Below are 21,566 nucleotides of genomic sequence, written 5' to 3'. Positions count from 1 at the left end.
GGAAGCGTAAAGGATTGTGTGCAAGTACAGAAGCCGGCAAGTGACTACAGTTGAATAAAGACATAACAGTACACAAACTCACACCTAAACAATAAAAAGCAAAAGGCTCATTGATTGATTCATTTACAAACAGTATTGTAAAGACTTCAAAATCTTCTGCTCAGATACTGTTGTATCAGCTTTTATTGCAAATGCAATAAAAGCTGTGGAGGAATTCTGTTTCTGAATTTGTCAGTCTGTTAACATCTGTTGACAGTTGTGGTATCTGCTTTACTATCATAATAATTAGACAGTCTTAGTTGTTGTTACAAACCTCTAATATCAGTGCCTTGAATTAATACTTTTGGGTAATGCCCTCATTCAATTTTCAATTTCTTGGTGACAGTTGGATGAGAAAATGAATACCACTTTCATATCTATCTATTAAATATGAGGCTAGAGCCAGCAGCCTGTTAGCTCAGCTTAGCATAAAGTATGGAAACAGAGAGGAAACAGCAGTCCTGGCTCTGTCCAAAGGCAACAGCAGAATTTCTTTCAAACAGCATCCAGGAGAACACAACCTGTCATTTTCACACTTACATTTTTGTACAGATGAAACCAACGCGATGTACTGTTTTAAGCTGTAGAGGTGTTGGTCAGTGCATTGACCAGAGACTTGCTGTTTTCTGGATTGCAGTTTTTATATTAAGCTAAATGAACCACATTCTGTCTCCGGCTTCATATTTACAGAACAGATGTGAGAGTGGAATCTATTTTTTGGGTGCAGCATGCTTCTCAGAATATCAGGCTTATTCTTTAAGACTGAGAAAACTGCTGGACTGTTCCTGCAAATGACAATGACACAGTATGATAAGAATAAGGCTGGGTTCTGTTGAAAATCTAGTTATTATTTTACATTTAAGATTTTGCAGTTTTGCCTTTTGGTAATTTATATCAATATCCGAACTATATATAAGTAATATTGTGAAAGATTTTAACCATATAAACAATTAAAACCACAAATGTCAGCAACTGTTGCATTGAATACAAAGGACAACCATATTTGTTTCATTCATTTCTCATTTTTTAAACATTTATGCACTAGTAGCCATTACCATGTCTACTTCTTGCAACACTCTGACATGGCAGACAAACTACGACATGTCATGCAATATTTTTGATCACAGACAACTGAGAAAAGAGGGCCTGTCGCACAGCAAAGGCAGAGATGAAAGGATTTTCAACAATCGTGAAATAGAAGAAGAATTCTTTGTGGCTACTGGCTTGGCTACTGACTGACCAATCAGCTGGCCTTAGCTGGTGTCTTACTAGCCCTGGGCAATCACAATTGTCAAACCCTGGTATACTAAACAGAAAGAAAGGAGAGCTACACTATGTGGGTTGCATTATTCACAAGGGCAGAGTGAAAAAAAAGGTGAAAAAGCGAGGGAAAGAGAAAGAGGTGAAGAGAGGAAAAGACAGGGAAATGCATGAGTGAGAAAGAGAAGGTTAGAAAAAAAGAGAGTGGGAAAACAGACAGTGAAAGGAACAGGCAAAACCTGGAAGACAGAAAAGGAGAAACTTTAAGAATTAAAAGAACAAAATGCAAAATCAAGATCTGAGAGAGCACCATGGTGCAAGGAAGCTTACGACTGAATTCAAAGTTTGTCAAATCTAAATGAACATCACTTCCCCATACTGGCTTTACCCTTAATTATCCATTCTGCCTTTGTACAGCCGCAGCTCAGCTCTGACAACCGCTCTCCCCTGAGATTCCCCCTCAGCTCCCAGCCAGAACATTAGGGAATATCAGGGAATATTACACCCAGGAATTAACGCTCCAAATCACCTTGCTAGGTTTAGGTCCCGCATACACCCCTCCCTCTCTTGGACAAGATAATCCGGGCTCTAGCACCGGATATATGCCACTAATCATCAAAAAGGTAAGGGGGGTGCAGAGAGAGAAGGAAAGGTAAGGGAGACCTTGGAGGGAATCGAAAAAGGGGGGAGAGGAGAGGAGAGGAGAGGAGAGGAGAGGAGAGGAGAGGAGAGGAGAGGAGAGGAGAGGAGAGGAGAGGAGAGGAGAGGAGAGGAGAGGAGAGGAGAGGAGAGGAGAGGAGAAGGGATCATGTCTATTTGCATTCATGTTTATGTAGTACAGTAAACCTGGCTTAAATATCTGACCTGCTGCTGAATAGAATAAAAAAAAGACCAGCTAAAGGATTTGAAAATTTCATCTCATATTAGTATATCTTTCTGTATCACAATGAGTAGTCCTCTCACCATGCAGGTGTCAAATATCTCACCTGTCCCAAATCGTTTTAAGCAAACTCTTCAAATTATTTGCCAAGGCTGTGTCACTCAGGTCTGGTGTGTATTTATTTACCTGGTCTTGTGCATCCTGTTTCTCTCTCTCAGCCTTGAATTTCTGATCGACAGCCTGCTGAAGGTTCTTCCTGAGCTCTGTCACCTCCTTCTCCAGCCTCGCCGCCATGGACCTGCACACAAAAACAACACTAAATTAATGCTAATTCATTAAAAAAAAAAAAAAAAAATCTTTTTAGTCAAAGTTTTAGCGGATTATCTTACATTGATGTTTTACATTCATATCAGTCTTTGTATACATTTTTGCACTCATCATATCCATTGATTTCCCCTTAAAACAAACACTAACACAAATGCGGAGCTCCACTATTAAGTTCCTTAAAAATCCAGATCTGTTAGTGTTTAACATAAGCCCATGAACGTGTGAGTATGTGTGTGTGTGTGTATGTTCGTGTGTGTGGCAGCCGAGCTAAGGGAATGTGAAGGGGATCAATATGAAGGGGTCTATTCCTGCCACGCAACTGTGCGTCTGTGCGCATGTGAGTCAGTTAGTGTCTACGAGTGTGTGTGTACATGTGTGCGAGTGAGTTTGTGTGTGCTGGCTGCCCTGGCTACAGCGGAATCAATACGACAAATGATTACCATTTCCACAAACCTCCCTCCACAGCCTCGCTCCGGCCGCTCTTGAGCCTCAACACCCCCACCAACCCTCCACACACACATATATAGACACGCACAGACCTAAACAATCCACCCCCACTCTTGACCCACACCTCTAAGAACCATCATAAAAACAAGAAATTACAAGTTTATGAATAGTAAAAGTATTTGGGCCTTTTACAGCCCAAACTTTTGGGATCGTGATCACAAGTTAGCATATTATAGATTTTTCTGTTAAAAAGAGAATGACTATGCAGGAGAGGGCCACAAAGTCAGCATCTGTCTATTAGTTTTTATTGGCATTTGTGTAAAATTGACTCATCCAAAAATATATTAAAAAAAAAAAAAAAAAAAATCTTAATAGAGTCCCACATTTAGCCATCTAAACCCATTTACCATTTTTTATAAATTAAGTTTATATTGTACCCTGCAGTTAATCAATCATTCTGTTAAAACATTCGCAAATTGCTAGATTCTCCATTTTTTTTCAATATCCATTAATCTGAAAATTATTTCCTGTTTAATTATGAAAAATCTATACAACAGTTTCCCAGTTCCCAAAGTGATTTTTTCAGATAACATGTTTTGTCCTCCTGACAACCACAAATGTAAAGATTAATATTTTAGAAGATAAAAAAAATCCAGTAAATTTTCACAATGACAATGAGGCAACTGAATGTTTGTTTTAAAAAAACAAACACCCAAATGATTAATCAGGATTAGTATTTGAGAATCATTTCACAGATTACTCATAAATGCAGTATTATTTTATAACTTTTTTCCCTTGTAAAATAGCGGACAGCTGACAGTTGACAGAAATAAGAGAGCAAGAGATGGCCAACACCTCTAAGCCACCTAGTTCATACGTTTTTCCCTTTTTAATTTAAAAAAAAACGAATGAGGAAAAAGTATTCATCATAAAAATTATATAATAAAGTAAATCTTGGTAGTTACTAAGGCATAACCAGCAAGAACTTGGCAATTTTAATGAATTTTCTTCTGAAATGATTGGAAGAGAATGTAATATATAAATCCTAAAATATATTATCCAAATAAATTATGGCCGACTACACACATCCATTGACTGAATGTGTCAGCAGCAACTTTCAAGCGGATACTAATAGAGTAACTCAGGGGTAGTAAAAGCTGAAGCAGAAGAGCCAAAACAAAAAGGAAAGAAAACGCCTGATAGATTGGTCCATGGAGAGAACATATGATAGGATGAACAGAGCGGGAGAGAGAAAGGAAAGAAAGAGAGGAGGCATCCTGTGGAGAAAGGAGGGGATTTCCCACAGCACAGATGGAAGCCATTAGTATGGTGTTGTTGCTTAAAAACCTTTCATGTCTTTGCAGTTATTAGATAATACTGGGTTAACAGTAAACAGCATGATTCTGTAAATGGATGTAATATGCAGACACAGCGATTGTTTTACCATCCAGTACCTAAAATTGGTTTAAATGTAATAAAACGTAATAATTCAGAATGTAACCTATAAAGTCTCCATACTGAGTTTTAAATTGTCGGTTGACGATGAAAATGTTCCATGGCTCGACTTAACCGAGAAACTCCCTGAGACGGAGACCGTTGCAGTGAGGTCATGTCGAAGCCAAAGCCACAACCACAGCTATGCGCGCACAAACAGACACACACACAAACACACACTCTACTGGGTGATACATGCTTGCTGATGTCATCACCGCAGCTCTGGTGACACACAGGGGTCAGCCAGGGGTCTCAAGTATGAACTCTGAACTCCACGACCCAACATCTGCTTAGTCACCATGTCCCATCGAAATATATTTATATATTTTTGTTAGATTAAGATAGGAACAGATTCAAAGTGGAGCAGATATTACTCAGAAATAATAATAAAATGTGTGATAAACCAAAAAGTTAGGCATTTTGCTTTGTAGACTCTCTTAACAACGTGCGCATTTAGAGCTTAGGGCTGTTCTGTTCAACACATGTTCAGTTAAAAAGCCTACTGTATGCCGCACGTAAAAAGTCAAAATGTTTTTGATTACCGAGCTTACACTGGGGACGATGGGGAATGGGATAAGAGAGGAAGCTTCTTTCCCTCTTTCTTTCTCTCCCGTCTTACCTTATTTTCTCCTCTGCTAGCTTTCCTTCATTCAGGCACCCCTCCATCCGCCTCGCCTCCTCTGCACAAGCTGCCAACTCCTCCACTGAGCAGGAGAGAGGGGGGCCAGAGAGAAGAGATGAAGAAAAAGTGTGAGATGAAGAGCAACAGTTCACTTCAGACGGTCTTAGTTAAGATTCATTAGAAACTTGGCCTTATTCAAACTACTATATGACAGAAAAACAAAATATTTTGTAATACGCTATTAATAAATTGTCTCGGATGCTCTTGAGAGGGGGTTGATTTTTTTAAAAAAAATTCTTTAAAGAGACAAATATGAAAGATGACAACAGACCTGCACAATACTTCACATATTCCAGCAGACCAAGGCTAATGTATTGATTCACAAAACATGCATACACAGAGGTAATTATTATTCCTCATCAAGTTCAGCATGAGTGGGAAAGCATGAACTGCGAGTCACCTTCAAAGCCAACGAAGAACTCTGCCACAGGAGAGGCACTGAATGCCTTTCAGAGGTGGAGAAGGGAAGGAATGAACACATTGCACTACTTACACTTGGACGGAGAAGCAGCCTTTTTGTTAAGGAACAAAAGAAGTGCTCCCGCATTTCGTCAATAGATGGCACTCTTTACCTTGAGCAGGCCACTTGAGCTCATACCCCTGACTGCAGCCCTTCAATCACATTCCCTTTTCAGCCGTTTCCTCCGTCTACATGCAATAAAACCCCATTGTCCTACACTTAGTAGTTTAGCACACTGAGCGGGTGCATAATGAACCACTAGTCAGGTTTCTTGGTTAGGTTTGCTTTGCAGGCCCTTTTCAGTTTGAATTTAAAATTTTGGATTCGCTTCCTTCCACCCCCCTTTTTTTTTGTTCTGTACGCTGTTTTGTGAGTCAATGTTTCTTCATAGCTCTTAAAACCTTTTCACTAAATTCAGTATTCATTGAATATAACATAAACTGTCAGCCATCGGTGGCCAAGGCTAGTGAATATTGAGAAGGTGTGTGCGCTGAATATGAAGAGGTGTGCGTGCTCCTGTCCTGTGTGTGTGTGTGTGTGTTTGTGTGTGTGTGTGTGTTGAATATTTACAGGACAGACCTTGACTTTGTGTGCATGTGTATTTGAGTATCTGAAATAGAAATAGAGAAATGTTTAGTGTATTTCTATAATGCTTTAAAGGCCATTAACCATGTTGAGATAGTGGCTGTGTGACAGATTGAACAGGCAGCAGCTAAAACCGATACCATAAAGGAAACAATACAGAAAAGAAGATTTACATTTAATAAAACTGTTATTAATTTGTAGCTTGTAGCTCTATAGCGTTGAAAATGTTTAAACTAAAGCTGTAGGAAAATTGAAGTTGCAGCTGGAATCGCTAAATATTTAACGGATGCACAAACACTTCTATTTGTGTGTGTATGCATGTGCCCTGCTTGGGCTATTTTACCGAACCTCAAGGTGAAAGTTTGCTATGAATCTCAATAATCAATACAGCAGAGATATGAAAACTTGAGAAGGGGATCAAATTCATATTCAAGGCATTAGTTTTCAGGTGACCTCAGTGACACCTCCCACCAGGGGAGGCCACAGAGAGAGCAATTAGCTGCACAGACTGACCGTTTACACAAACTCTCCTATTTGCACCCAAACATGCATTAGTGAAAGGTGCACGCACAGCTGAAACACACACAGGAAAATGAAGTGAAAAACAGACAGCTTACTTTAGTACTTAAAACTTTTTAGAAATATAAAATCAGATGACTGCAAAGCACAGTGCAGCACATACATATACCAATTGCTTACTTTAGACAAATAGATAAGATGTGGGGTATGTTTAGCTTAGTGGGGATTGATGACCAAATACTGACAACATTTTCCACATAAATCGAGGCTCTGCAGAGGATTGTGGATTTCTTGACACATCTCAGTAAAAGAAAAGTTCATATTCTCAGGTCTGAGGTCTTTTACACCCTGTTTTAGTGGCTTCATGAGTTAAGTTATGACAATAGTTCACCAGATCTAAGATCTTTGGTCTCTCCCTTTCTTGACCCTTTTATTCTGGCTTCACAACATATGCTGTGACATTAGTCCAAAATTTAACTCTCTCTCAATCTCTCCCTCCCAACGCCTTCGTAGGAGCTTCAAAGCCCATCATACAGCATCAGCCTATAATCACAGATCTGCGGTCAGATTACCCTGCTCTCACAGCTAACCTTTAACATGAGAAGGATGAAAACCTTTCTAACCCTGAATCAGTGGTTGGGGCTAGGCTGGGCCCTGCCTGGCCCTCATAAAAGCTTCATAAGGCTTCATGGGAGCTTCCTTTGGCTTTGTTGGGGGATTCGTAGCTGGCTAAGGTGCTCCCGAGAGACGTCCCAAAGCCTCCCAAGACTCTTTCTCTCTCTTTCAGAAGTTTCATGAGCTTGCAACACTGCTTTTGGGTATAAGCCAAAAGGTGCAGGCACACAGCCGCACACCGTCATGCACACAAATACACCACAAGAAGAAAAAAAAAACTCATATGCACACAACAGTGAACACTCACAAAGACAAAGACTAACACACACATAGACTTTAAAACTTACACACATATACACCCCAACGCACTCCCCTCTTGCTCTCTCCTCTCCGCTTTATTTACAATCCTCTGGCAGCGGTACAAGGGCCCGGGGCTATAACACACGGCACCTAATGCTCAAACTGCCAGGTAATCTCATGTCTGACATCCCCCTTTGATAGAAACTGATCAATAGACTCTTGTAAAGGAGTCATTTTCTCTGATGTTTCTACCAACCACTTCTCTCTATCCCTAACTCTCTCCCCTTTTCTCTCTCTCTTTCCCCCCTGCTCTTTTATTAGCCATACATTTATAATTCATATTTCAGCGGGGCTGAGTTTGCTCTGAGACAAAGGGGGGGAGGGGGGGCGGCTTCTTTGTGTAATAAAGAACAATAGTGGTGAAATGATGGGGAGAAATGCCAGTGTTTGCTGCTGGTTCCGGTGAACAACAGTTTTGGGGATCGATAGAGTGTGAAATGGGATTATAGCTAGTAATAGAGGTGAATTGGAGGAGAGAGGCCTGTGCACGTGTGTGTCCAGGGATCCAGATCGGATAGCAGCACACACGCATATACACGTACACACACACACACGCACATGTGCACAAAATAATGATTTCATCATCTTTAGGCAGATGCACATCAGCAGCACAGAGGGGTGGTAATATCACATTTCTGTTTTCGTGGAAGTGTGGAAATAAAGATATAGTGTTTTTGTTTATGCTGTTATTTCATTTGTTGTCACAGCATCACATTTATTTTGCATTACAGCCCACCTTACAGCACATTTTATTTAAGATGTAAGATGACACTATCAGTCGTATTTGAATATCCATCCCTGCTTGAATTTCACAGGTACATGCTATAAAGACAGCCATTTAGATTTCACCACATAGGATTTTTGCCAGAACAGATTATGACCACAGTTTTTCTTCATCTGCACCTCTATATGTATTTTCTGTAATCATCTATATGTGCTGCAATAGGAAGGGCAACATTCTGCATTTACTGCACACTCTCCAGCACACTTCAAGAGCCATATATGACAGACTGACAGCAAACTTGACACATACAGTCATACGCCAAGTTTAAGGACTTTTTTCTATCCTTTTTAATCACTCCCTTCTTTCCAGTCTCTTCATCCTATTCTGACACAGTCTGATAGAATCCAGCTGCTTTCAGACACTTCAATCTCATCCATGTGACACTTCCCTGGTTCCCAACTCATTCTCCTCTCCTGTTTCTTTCTTTTTATCTGGCCACAGAGACCTTTCAGTATAATATCCATCACATTCCAACTACATTTGTGTACACACCCTGCAAGCTGCAGAATTCACACAGCTAAACAGAGTTACCGATGAAACGAAAATTGATAGAGACCACAAAAATGCCAGTTTATATCTGTAATTGTCCAAATAGGAGCAGCAAAATTATTTTGGACGGACACGATTATTGGTTTTTAAAGCTGATATTGGCTGGTGCTGTGTTAATATTTCATTGCATTTTTATTAGCTGAATAATCATGTAATTGTACAGAATGATATACTCACAAATGACTGCATATACAACATACAACAATACACCGGGTTAATAAGGTACATAAAGCAATGAAAAAGTAATGGAAAAAAGGTGTTTATGATGAAAATTTCCTGGTGGGGAGAGTCTCCACTAGCAAGCTTTCTTTCCCTCATTATTTTATACATCTTTGTGCATGTGTCTATACTTTTCTATCCATCTGCATTCTAACATGTTCATTTTCACAACCCACTCCATCCGGATCTACCATTATCAGGCCACAAACAGAATTATCACTACTCAATGTGATGTCTTCACAATACAGAAAGAACCTCGATGTTAATAAAAAGGCCCTTTGTTCATGACAGTAATTTCTCAAGCTGACTCTTCACCAGTTTATTCAGACCACTGTTATATCTAGGTAAACAATGTCCCCTTTGTTACAATAATGCATCTTTATTCTTCTTAAGTCATTACAATGAGGCCCTACATTGCTGGACTGTATTTGCTGAAGGTAAAAGCTGAATAATATGTGGTTTTGTGCGGAGAGTAGAGTTGAGGGAATGCGTTTTGATCACAGACAAAGGCCAAGCTACACAGCGTTGTCCTTCTGTCTCTATCTTGTTAATGAGCAGTGTTCACTGAGCAAGCCAGCCACTGTCTGCCACAGAGAGAGACCTCAGATTCATCTCTCTGCGGACAATAGGTGATTGTATGTGCATGTGTATGTGTGTGTGTGTGTGTGTGTGTGTGTGTGTGTGTGTTTGTACCTTGGAGAGCCAGTGTGTATGTGCTAATTAAAGCAGTGGGAGTTGGGAGAAATGGCTGTGAGCGTGCGTATGTGAGGTGTTTGCCTGGCGTGACCGTAGATGTGTACGTTAATTCTTAATGAGACATTTCTGTGCCCAGAGAGACCCAGCCATCACCATTCCTGCACTGACACACTACTACAAAGGCCACCGTCGGACACGCGCACACACACACATAAACCAGATCATTACCATACAGCTAAAGCAGTGCACCATTAAATCAAACCTCTATCTACGGCATGTGTGTGTGCGTATGTGTGTGTGTCTGAGTTAACACTGCGAGGAGAGAAAACTAGCAACCAAATCACCACAATGCTGGCTAATTCAAGCTAACTGATTGAGCTTACAGCAGTGTGGCTGTTAGTGGGAGAAAAAGGCAGGGGACAGTGCATACTGTAGCTCCTCTAGCATGCGATGAGCTTCTGATGGGCTATGTTCACTAAAAGTTCAACAGGAGGCAAATATTCAGACAGATAACTAGAAAAGTAGGTTGCTGTGGGGCTCAAACATTAAACCAAAGGAAAAAAAAAATCACTATTCTTCATAAAAAACTACACAAATTGACTTGTGAAATCCAGGTTAATTTATATATTATATATGTATATGCTATGAACGTCACTTGACTGTAAAGAAATTATCTGATGGCTATATGGACAAACAAATGTATGACATTAACAACTTGTGTGAGTTCATCCACAGATGGCTACCTGTCACTTGATGCTTGTTACGTAGCTCCTTCAGCTCCTGCGTCAGCTGTCTGGTGGAAACACTCAGGCTCTGGTTCTCTCTGATGGCTTTCCTCATCTTCTCCTCCTCCTTCTGCAACTCCTCCTGAAGTCTCTGCACCTCTCCCTTGTGCACACCCACCTCCTTACTCCTTCTTGCAGACTCTCGTCTGACCTCCTTCAGCTCCTCCTCTGACTGCATGCGGACTGTCACCTGTACCTGCAGCACAAGTAAGGGCCAAGAGGAGCAGTAAATAAGTGACACATGCATGTGTGGCGTTTATGGCCTTGTTCAGATCAAGTATCTTATGAGACTGTGTTAAGAATGCACTTCACATTTGGCACCAACAGGACTCTAAAATATGTCTTCAGCAATGACTTATTTGATTTTGCTTTGCCACTTGCATTTGCTTTTATCCACAGGAAACCTTGAATAAAACTTTCAACTAAAAAAAATAAATAAATAAAAATACATATTTGCCTTGGACTTACAGCCAGAAAAGAGAGAAGGCAGTGGACATGAAAGTGGACATTTCGTACTGCTTGGCATGTATATAGTACATCACTTTTGTGTTAAGTTTTTTTGAAAGGCTTTCTGAATTTAGTTCATACATTGCATACTGTGAAGTATGTAAACAAATGTGATGCTGCTTGAACTCTTGACGTTTATTAAGAACTGTCTCTTAGTGTTCAGCTCACCCTAGATGCTTTATATGGGTAATTCAAGGCTTCAGCCCATGAAAAACATCATCATCATTAAAACATCCCTCAAAAATCTCTTACTCTCAATAGTTGTGAACTCAGCGTATGACTAAGCATTCATGTAAAGCATTACAATCTTGTATAATTATGTATATATGCATAATAATAATCATTAATGATGTGTACATGCATAATGCATGTGATGAATGTAGATGTAGTCTTCAATATGTGTCCCTACATGACATGGCCTCATTATATGGTATTCCACAGGGAAGATGACTGAATGAATGGACAAGGTCTGACAGCAAGAGAGTAGCAAGAGAGTGCATCACAGTTACCTACCTGAGTGTGTATGTATGTTTGTGAGACTAAATGTATGTGTGCATGTGTATGATCTTGGTAAGCACAACATGTGTTTCACTTGCATGTGCCAGAGGACGAACAAATTAATGTGCAAAATCAAATGTTACAACTTCCACCTGCGCATACAAAGCTCCCCACACACACACATCCACACACAACACACACAAATGATGTGTCCAAGACTGCCAGTGATGTTGGCACTCTGCCAGGCTACAGTCACCACTTTGAGTAATTTGAATATTTAGTGTCCCATTGAGCTCTTAATTGGAGTCAATTTCACCAGCCTTGGCACCGTTTGGTGCTTTAATTAATGGCGAGGCAATTTGTTTCTGCCAGGCAATCACAGGACAATCACATGAGTGGTGGGTGTGTGGTGCCCACGAAGGTGGTTGGAGTACTTCTGTTTGGAAACTTGAACTGAAACTCCTCCTCATGTCCTTAGCCAATATGCATGCACAGGCAACATTTAAGGACAATGGAAGAGGCCTCCGAATTCAGAAGTAGAGGGGACACAGGTCAAATTAATATGGCTCTCTTTAAATTAGAGGACAGGTCAGCAGATATGCATTACTTTAATACCTTTTGGGTGTCCGCCAGCTCAAGCTCTAAGCATGTTACTTCTTTTTTCAAATGTGCCACTTTGTCTTCCAGCTCGCTGCGGTTGCTCAGGTGCTTGCGGTGGGAAGCAGCAAGAGTTTGCTTCAGACCCACGTTTTCCTGAGTTCTATAGAGAGAAAAGAGTGACTGCCTGACCATACTGTTGTATAAAGAACACATTGTCCCAGTTAACAAAATGTATATTTTAAACAGACAAGAGATTATCTGAACTAAAAGAAACTATTTCAATACACTATGTTACATTTTCTTCATAAGATATTGTGTCCTATTGTGCGCCATTTGGTAAGTAAACGGTTAAGAGAATGAAAAAGACTTGGGGGTGGAGGCAGAGGAGAAGGGCATGAGAGCAAAGACAAGGACAGAAACCAGGATCAGCAGAGGAGAATGAGAGTTTTATAGACTCTGTTATTACTGTCTCTCCAGCTCTGACTTCATCTGAAGAATAGCCTTTTCACACTCCGCAAGGCGTTCAACCTGCTCAGTGCAGCGCTGAAACACACACACACACACACACACACACACACACACACACACACACACACACACACACACACACACACACACACATGCAAAGAATGTGGGCACTAGAATGTAGAAATTTTTCATGTAACAAATTTTGCTTCAATGTAGCAATTTTTTGTCAGTGTAAATCTTAAACTAACTTTAACTTTATCCTTATAATGGAAGCAATTAAAATTTCTAAGTTATCACTGAAAACAACTGTAAATACTGTAATTGTAACAAACACATTTCATTGTTTTTGTAATGCAACATGTAGAATGTGGAATCCTTAATGTCTAACAACAGCACTATCCAGCCGTACCTCCTGTAGCTGTTGTCTGAGTCTTGACAGGCTGAGATACTCCTCGTCAGAATGAGAATGGCTTTGCTGATAGAGCCGTAGGTTGCGCTCCACCGTCAGTTTCTATGAGTAGAGAGAAAGCAAGTGAAATAGGTAGAGAAAACAAAGAAAAATATTTAAGATTTTAAAGATCTAACGTGTAAAAGCTGTTTGTTTTAGTCTGATTTTAATCAGGTATACTCTGATAATGTTACCACCAAACTGCAAACAACAGCTGCTCTAAAACAGAAACAAGGCAAAATCACAAAAGAGTGCATTTGTAATGAATTGCATTTCAACAGATTAGGTGCATTTTCTTTCACTAATAAATGACAATGACATTGATGTGCCATTAAGGAATCGCATTATTATGTGTTACACTCATTTGTGTATTGATTTGCACGTGTGGCCTTGGTGTTCCCAGCACAGCTGACAAACCTCAACACAGCAAGCTCAACATTAACAAGTGAATCTGGTTTGGGAAAACTACAATAAGCAATTGTACATAAAAAAAAACCTTAGTAGAGTTCTCTTAATGGCAAAAGGTTACCTCTTTGCACAAAAAAAGCAAAATGTACCTTGTTTTCTTTCACTGAGAACATTGCCTATGTTCATTGTGTAAAGAAAAAAAAACTGCTTAATTTATCACTATCCACAATCTTAGTCTATTAGCTGCTCCCTTTTATATAGGCAAATTATGGAACTAATTTAAAAATTGACATCTTTGTAGAAAAGAATAGAATTTTACTTGTCTTCTACTATCAATCTTAATGATATAGTGAAATATTCCCTAGTCAGAATATAAATGGACCAGAATGGAGATAGAATTAAGATATTGAGATGCTACACTCACACTATGGAAGTTACCATTTTTCCTATTTACCCTCAAATGTGAAATACTATAACTTGTACACTGGTTTTATAGTCATGTTGTAAATTTGATAAGGATTTTATATTCTTTACAGTTTAGACTTTCTTGTAAACAGGGAACGAAGGCAATAGTGATTTTAGGGTTAGCTGAGCCCAATAGTGACATGAGGTAGCGAATTAGCAGGACGTGAAGCACCATAGGAACTCCTAACCTCTTGATAGGCGCCTCACAATCAAAGTCATTAGCCAGTGTAATAAAGGGCCTGAGATACAGCCATTCTTCAACAGCCTAACTCTTTTATAACCAACAGATTAAAGTTGATTGGATTAAAATGACATTCTGCCCGTCTGACCTTGGCGGCAGCAGTTAAGTTCATCCAAATTAAATTTCTCCGTAATAAAGATGATTCATTTGTTGCCTGACGTAGTAAATATAAAACAGAAAGAAAAAGGAGAAAAGATTAAGTGACACACGTCAGTGCACACATGCACAAATGCACACTTGTGCACACACATATACATGCATACGATGATGCGAATACACCCATGCATGTACTCACACAGCGCTACTGGAGCTGGTAAGCACCTGAGTGCACAGAGACACCCTTTAGAGTTAATGTGAAACTTAAAACATGTCGTTCAAATCCTTATGTTGAGGCCTCCGGTAATACCTCCTGAAAAGTGTATCTTTAAAAAAATACATTGCAAGACTATGACGATTGTAACATTAATGGCTGCTCATTTTGAAATGACAGACTTCCCCATTGGCTGCTGAACTAGCCATGTCATCATCTGATTGTCTTCTATGCAGCCTCACTGATTGTCACATGCAAATATTACAAGGAACGCAGTGTTTTCAGGTGCTCTATTTCTGTTGCATAAGTAACAATATACAATGTGTAACAAAAGTGCTCCACAAAATGTTTAAAAAAATGTTGGAACTGTTCATTAGTGATGCAAACAAATCAGGGTCTCTAGAAATACGGAGGATGCGGATGCAGGATTAAGTATGTACCATATGTGCATGTGTGTTTGTGTATCTTTGTCATTTCTGTGTTTATAAATGGTGATGTAATGTGTACATATTTGTCCTAACCTGCTGTTTAAATGTGTCCACCTGCTCCTGGAGGGATCCCATCAGGCTTTTAAAATGGTCGGCGTTTTGCTGACTCTCCCTCAGTAGGTTCTGATTGGCCTGTAGCTCATCCGCTAATTGGTCAAAAGCCTCCTGTGAGCTCTCCCATTGGCCAACCTTCTCCTGGTAGCGCTGCTCCAGCTCAGCTAACTCTTGCTTTATTGAATGAGCTGCTGATTGCGAATCTTTTAGCTACCAGTTAAACATAGTGAATAAAAAGTAGGGAGATTTTTAGACTGAAGCTTGACTGGAGAATAAAGACCTGTGACACAAGACTTGTAGAAAAAGTTTTGATCTAATGGACTCTATTTTGCTCCACCTGTTGCTGTGAATATTGTAGCTCCTCTTCCAGTAGTTCCACCTGCCCTTGCACCCTTTGCACCTTCTCTATTGCCACAGTGTATTTCTGTTTAAAAATCGCCACTGTTTCTTTCTGCCCTTGGTTTTGCAAATTGGTCTCTTTCAGCTTGCCCTTCGCTCTTTTCAGCTGGTGGTGAAGAAATTCCATGTCAGCCTCCTGTTTCATTAGTTTCTCTTTAAATGTCTCGACCTGAAAGCAAACACAGTCAAATGAAACCCAAATGCTGTCGATAAAAAAACCTTTCGTCTTCATTTAAGTGGAAAAGCTGCGACCTAAAAATGTGTTAGAGACACGAACACTGCTAAATTTTAAAGAAGAATAGCACTGGGACTTGAGAAAATTTACCAAATGACTGCCAGTGTGAGAGTGTCACATCGCTGCAAATAATGAGGAGCCAATACGAGGAGTAGGAAGCCATAATGTATGCATGACTGAAAAAGAATAAATTATCTTACAAATACACACTTAAATGCTGAAACTATCACAGCAACAACCATCCTCATTATTATCAAAGTGCTAGTTTAGTACGCTACTTTGCCTAACATGGTGTAGCATACTGCATTGCTCTACAGTAACCTCTGTCATAATGAAAGAGGAACCCAGGAAGTGAAACCAAGCTTAATCCCGGCGTTACACTAAGAATCCTACCGTAGCTCACCTTTCAAGGGGAGAGGTTGGGAAAGTTAAACCCGCTCTAACACTCATCTCGAGTTCATCCACGTTAATCCCGCTATAATCTGGATCAGAACATGAGGGTTTACAACTAATGACAGCCAACTAGTTAGATTTCAGTGGTTCACCGCAGCTTGGTTTAACCAGGGATTAACTGGGCCCATCTAGGACTAACACTGGATAGAAGCTAGCAGACTAGGTAGAGAAATTGCTCATGAAAAGACAGAAAGAGACACAAACCAGAGGAGAGGAGAGGAGTCATCAGCTGTGATTTTCTATTTTCGAGTCAGAAGCTGAACAGCTCGTGTAGGTGTACGTGTGTGTGTGTGTGTGTGTGTGTGTGTGTGTGGACTGTTTAAAACCATTGACTCAGTCCATGTACACTTGATTTTATCTGATGGTGGTGAATGTTTTACCCAAGGTTATCCAAGGTAACAGTTTTAAAGTAGCACTATGAAACACACACACACACACACACACACACACACACACACACACACACACACACACACACACACACACACACACACACACACACACACACACACACACACACACACACACACACACACACACACACACACACACACACACAATATAAAGTAGCTGTCATATGCCAACTTCACCTACTAAAGCTATATATATTATTAGCTCCGTGTCACTGTATTTCTTTTCCTTTAATCAATCCACTACCCTACAATCCAAACACTAATAACGGACTGCATTTTTCTCTGTTGCTGGATGAAAGGACTCATAACAAGGCTTAATGGGGACACTATGGCTTTCTTGTGACCATAATCAGGAGCTTGTGCTTTGGAGAAATAAACAAACATCATTAAACATGATGGTAAAAAAAAGAAAAGATTTGACCCTCATGACCTGACAAACCGCATTCACTGTCCTTTGACTATTCATGGTGGTCGCATGACTACCCAAGTTGACCCTCAGTTGATAATAACTATATTGTTCTCCTCTTTTTTTGAATCTTTCAAGTCTCTGTTCTTCCGTCTGTATTAATGTTTGTGTCCAATTAGATATGAGAGGTTGATAAACAGAAGGGTCATTCTGTCTTGTTTAGTAATTCAGATGATCTACATGGGAATATATATAAGTTGACTACATGATAAAGCTTGTCTGCTATAAAAGGGTCAGTTTGTTGTTGCTGGCATGAAACCCTGACTATTTGCTTGTCTACTGTGATTTACATCACTCTGATGCATAAATGCAACAGATTTTTCTTTAATGTTACTGGATTAACACAGTAGAATGTACTGCCGTGTGTTCATAGCTCAGCTGATTGGCAACTGAATGCACAAAAGGCCTGCCTTCTTTGTGGCGATATGCTTCTGACTTCAACTGTCCTTGAGCTTTGTGACCTCCGATTCTCAATTGGAGAGTCAGTTTACTGTGTATCTGGCTGAGCTCATAGTTGTTCGGCTTCAATCGGCTGTGAAGCAGGGTGCTGGTCCCCCTCCAGCGTTGCAATTCAGTCTTGTGAACCTGTTTCACAGCTTCTAGGTGAGAGTTCAACTGATTTATAGATTTCACTAGAAGTTTCACCTGTAGGTAGGTACGATGAGAAAAGGGTAAAGAAGAGATAAGAGAGGTCTTCCTTACCTGTTGCTGACTCATTTGTAGCTGACCGTATAGCTGCTGTTGTTCTGTCTCCTTTTGGTCTTTAAGATGCTCGATACCTCTCAGCTTTTCACTTAACTGACAGGCCTCTTCCTCACGTGCTCTGACCTTATGGTTCAAGTGTCTTGCCTCTTCCTCCAGTGCTGTCACCTGAGTAAGAAGAAAGAGAAAAAGATGAAAACTGAAAAATGTGGAAAGGGAAAAACTTTATGCCGACATACAACGCACACACAGACAGACTGAAAAAAACAGTGAGGGGGTGGCAGTAGCCAAAAAGTGAGGGAGTCAGGCTTGAGTCAGAGAGTTTCCCAGTTTAGTCTCAGGACCAGCTGGGAAAATGTAGGCACAGCAAACATGAATGAGTAACGATTCCCTTTTCCTTAGCTCCAACTTTCGAGGAGCCTTTGAGCAAGGTGCTACGCCTCCCACTGCTCTAATGGAGCTGCTCAGTAGCCAACAGTAGAAGACTATTGCTGGTTTGGGCACTTCCCTCGAGTGGATGTGTGCAACTCTGTGGGTGTAAAGCAGGGCAGTGTTGGAGAAAAAAAACACAAGGGTGCTCACTCAACCTAGCCTCAGCATATGAAAGGAAAAAGCAAAAACAAAAAAATAGTAAGACAGGTTTAAGACCCTTGTAGTACCTTCTAGAATTGGATTTAAGCCCTAAGACAAATTTGAAACTCAAAAAGAGAAACAAAGATGAAAACATATTTTTCACAGCTGGAATGTGTCAAATAAGCTGTTTTAATAGGACCAAATATAATATTTCATACAGTGTACACTGTTCAGTAAAATCTCTCAAATGTGTGATATTATAACCTGAGAAGTGCAACTTGACATAAATCAAAACAAAAAAGCCACCACACCTGTTTCTGTGTCCCTTGATGCTTTTGCTCGGCTGCCTTCATCTCAGCTCTGAGCTGCAGAATAAACTGATCTCTGCTTCGAACCTAAACCGCAGAAAAGACACGCAAAATAACTTCCAATGCATTGCAAATGTTGGCTTTTTAAACTATTATATATTAAGCTCAAAAATATCTATGCAGATTGTGCTACACAGTTCTGACCATTGGATGCTTATGTACACACAAACACATGAACACAGAGACAGGGAGAGAGATGGACCTCCAGGTGTGAAGTGTGGAGTTTCTTGTGGCTCAAAGCCAAGTCAGCCTCCAGTCTGTCTTTGGTCTGGTTGAGGTGAGCACACTCTCTGCTGTGGTCCTCCATCTTGGCTCTCTGCTCACTCGTCTCCTCACGCAGTTTCTCCAAAGCCTTCTCCCTTCGAAGCAACTGTTAAATATGCAGCAAAATGAAGTCACTCAGACAAACTGTCTCACAATAATTCAGTACCCACATTAGGACAACAATTTTTTACTTTAAATAACACTCTTAGAAGAAAATTAAGTAATACAATTAACTAATTAAAGGACAACAAAACCCACTCTAACACACAATCCACATAAAAAGGATTGAAAATTGATTCAGATTTTGATTCCATTACTAAATACATATTTCAGTAATTACATTTATTTCATAATGGTATCAAATGTTCTTTTAACTTAAAAAAAAAACATCAATCATACACATATCAAAAGATGATTGTAATTTTGGTGGATAATGAAGCCGATGTATTTACCTCTTTCTGGCATTCAGAGAGCTGCTTTTTATGTTCTGTGAGCTCCCTCACCAGCGCACGCAACTTTATCTCCTTCTTCTGTATCTTTAAGACAAAGACATTTTTTCTCACAGTTTAAGGGTGCTGGGCTATATTTTTTTAATTGCAAAACACTGATGCACCTTTCATAATATTTTGACAATGAAACACTGTGTTACAGGTGATATCTGCTTGATTTACTGGCAACGCAAAATGTATCTCAGGAAACGGGGGAACTAAAGTCAGTGTGTGTATAGAATTTGAGATAACGTATTCCAGTCTTATTTTCATATTTTCGTTTAAGGTAACGCATAGATGACACTACAAACAGAGAAATGGTTGTTAACCCTTCTGTAGAGTATTCAGTATGTCTGACAATTGCTTGTATTTGTCTGTTTCCTTGGTGACCTTCCCTAATTACCCACTTCAGCTCTATATATGCCAAATGAGTGTGTTGTTTGTGTGTACTTGTCTACATGTGTATTCACATGGGTGTGATTCCTCACAAGTTTGCCCAGGGGAATGTTTTGGACTTTTTGTCTCTTCTCTCTGTGTTCACAAGAGTCTTTCTCTGTTTGAGGTCAGTAAAAAAATGCCCAGGTATGGGGTTTATAGGTTTTTCATGTATTTTGGGATATTTTATAAAATGTTAAGGCTTTAGAAGTCAAAAGATGAGTCAGATTATCTCCAGAAAAAAGCACAACACACAGGGCTGTTGTAATTCATAGATAAGTTAATTCAATGCAGAAAGATGCTGAATAACATGAGGATAAGACCACAGCTTTGTCTCACTACACATAAATACTAAAATTGAGAAAGACATTGTCTGCTTTACTCTAATTTAAACAGCTTCTTTATTGCTATTGTACATATTTTCCACTTTCAATTTACAACAGCGCTTCATGCCAAATTGAATCGCCCTCTCTTTCTCCATCCCTCCCCACCTCCTGTCCGTGCAGCATGATCCAGGGATTGTTTTGACCAGAGTTGAGGGCTCGTTTGTAACTGTCCGGAGGGATTGATGGAGTTAACATGGCTCTTTGACCCCTCACCTCTGGCTGTCGACGGCCAGGCTCGCTAAACACACTAAACCTGAGCTACGGCAAGCGGAGGAAAAAAAAAACTGTGCACACAAATACACACTGCTTTGCAGCTAAACCACACATGAATGTTCTTGTACAGGCTTAGAACCAAACAAACCGGTAGCACCCTGGACAGAAATAATACAGGTTGTGTTTTTGCATTCCACAGACATCAGATGAAATAATGCCAACACGCACTCACACAGAAAAAACACTGACCAAAGCTTTTATTCGTGCTACAAATGCAAGTCATTCCACTTACCCGTAGCAAATACAGCACTCACTTTGTGCCAATTTTCAAATCTTAGCTTGATTTATCTTTGAGTGTGTGTGTGTATGCGTGAATTCCCAATGTGAGTGTGTGATAGGCAGAATGGATGTTGATAAACACTGGAGGATGTCGTGTCAAAACAGACAACTTGTCAAAACGACACGCTAACTAGGTCAATCACAAAGTTTAAGGAGAAACTTTGGAGTGGCGCTTTGGTTTATGCATATCTCTACGTGGATGTCTATGTGTGTGTGTGATAAGCTCCTGAACGAATCTGCAGGAGGGGACCTCCAATATCGAAGGTATTTTTAAATCAATGAGCTCTTAAGTGTATCTCAGTCTCAATGTGTTCACACATAACGCACGCACACAACACTCAGCGTAGATAGAATCCCTACTGACAGGCAATGACAAGATAAAGAGAGGGAGAAAAAAGGGGGGAGAGGACGACAGGAGGGGGAGAAATAATATTTGAACAGTTGGGGGTGGGAGGGGGTAGTGAAGGGGGTGGATGAAAGGGAGAAGTGGCAAGGCAAGAAAAGAAATGAGCAATAAGCGAGATCAAGAGAGAAAGCGAGAAGAGAGAAAAGTCAGTAAGCTACTCTGACTGTTGTAAAGCATTGTGAGCAGGACCGATGTCTGTCCATGTCCAACCTTGAAGGCCTCAACAACCTTCTTCAAC

At 40.1% G+C, this 21,566-nt stretch overlaps 1 protein-coding gene across 1 annotated transcript in view; it reads right to left on the bottom strand.

Annotated features, from left to right (window-relative positions):
• LOC111565924 (myosin-9) overlaps nucleotides 1-21,566 on the bottom strand; it is a 91,987-nt gene that overhangs the window by 19,985 nt on the left and 50,436 nt on the right. Inside the window, exons 9-20 of the mRNA XM_055006908.1 lie at nucleotides 19,514-19,597; nucleotides 19,000-19,167; nucleotides 18,741-18,824; nucleotides 17,857-18,024; nucleotides 15,526-15,756; nucleotides 15,168-15,398; nucleotides 13,184-13,285; nucleotides 12,773-12,849; nucleotides 12,322-12,466; nucleotides 10,660-10,897; nucleotides 5,067-5,151; nucleotides 2,366-2,477 (exon numbers count right to left, since the gene is read on the bottom strand). Of these exons, the coding sequence (XP_054862883.1) occupies nucleotides 2,366-2,477; nucleotides 5,067-5,151; nucleotides 10,660-10,897; nucleotides 12,322-12,466; nucleotides 12,773-12,849; nucleotides 13,184-13,285; nucleotides 15,168-15,398; nucleotides 15,526-15,756; nucleotides 17,857-18,024; nucleotides 18,741-18,824; nucleotides 19,000-19,167; nucleotides 19,514-19,597 (1,725 nt within the window). The remainder of the gene's footprint in view (nucleotides 1-2,365; nucleotides 2,478-5,066; nucleotides 5,152-10,659; nucleotides 10,898-12,321; nucleotides 12,467-12,772; nucleotides 12,850-13,183; nucleotides 13,286-15,167; nucleotides 15,399-15,525; nucleotides 15,757-17,856; nucleotides 18,025-18,740; nucleotides 18,825-18,999; nucleotides 19,168-19,513; nucleotides 19,598-21,566) is intronic.

The sequence above is a fragment of the Amphiprion ocellaris genome, chromosome 22, assembly GCF_022539595.1.
Source record: "Amphiprion ocellaris isolate individual 3 ecotype Okinawa chromosome 22, ASM2253959v1, whole genome shotgun sequence".
In the NCBI taxonomy this organism is placed as follows: domain Eukaryota; kingdom Metazoa; phylum Chordata; class Actinopteri; family Pomacentridae; genus Amphiprion; species Amphiprion ocellaris.
The sequence above is the reverse complement of the archived record's forward strand: the minus strand, read 5'-3'. Positions and strand labels throughout refer to the sequence as shown.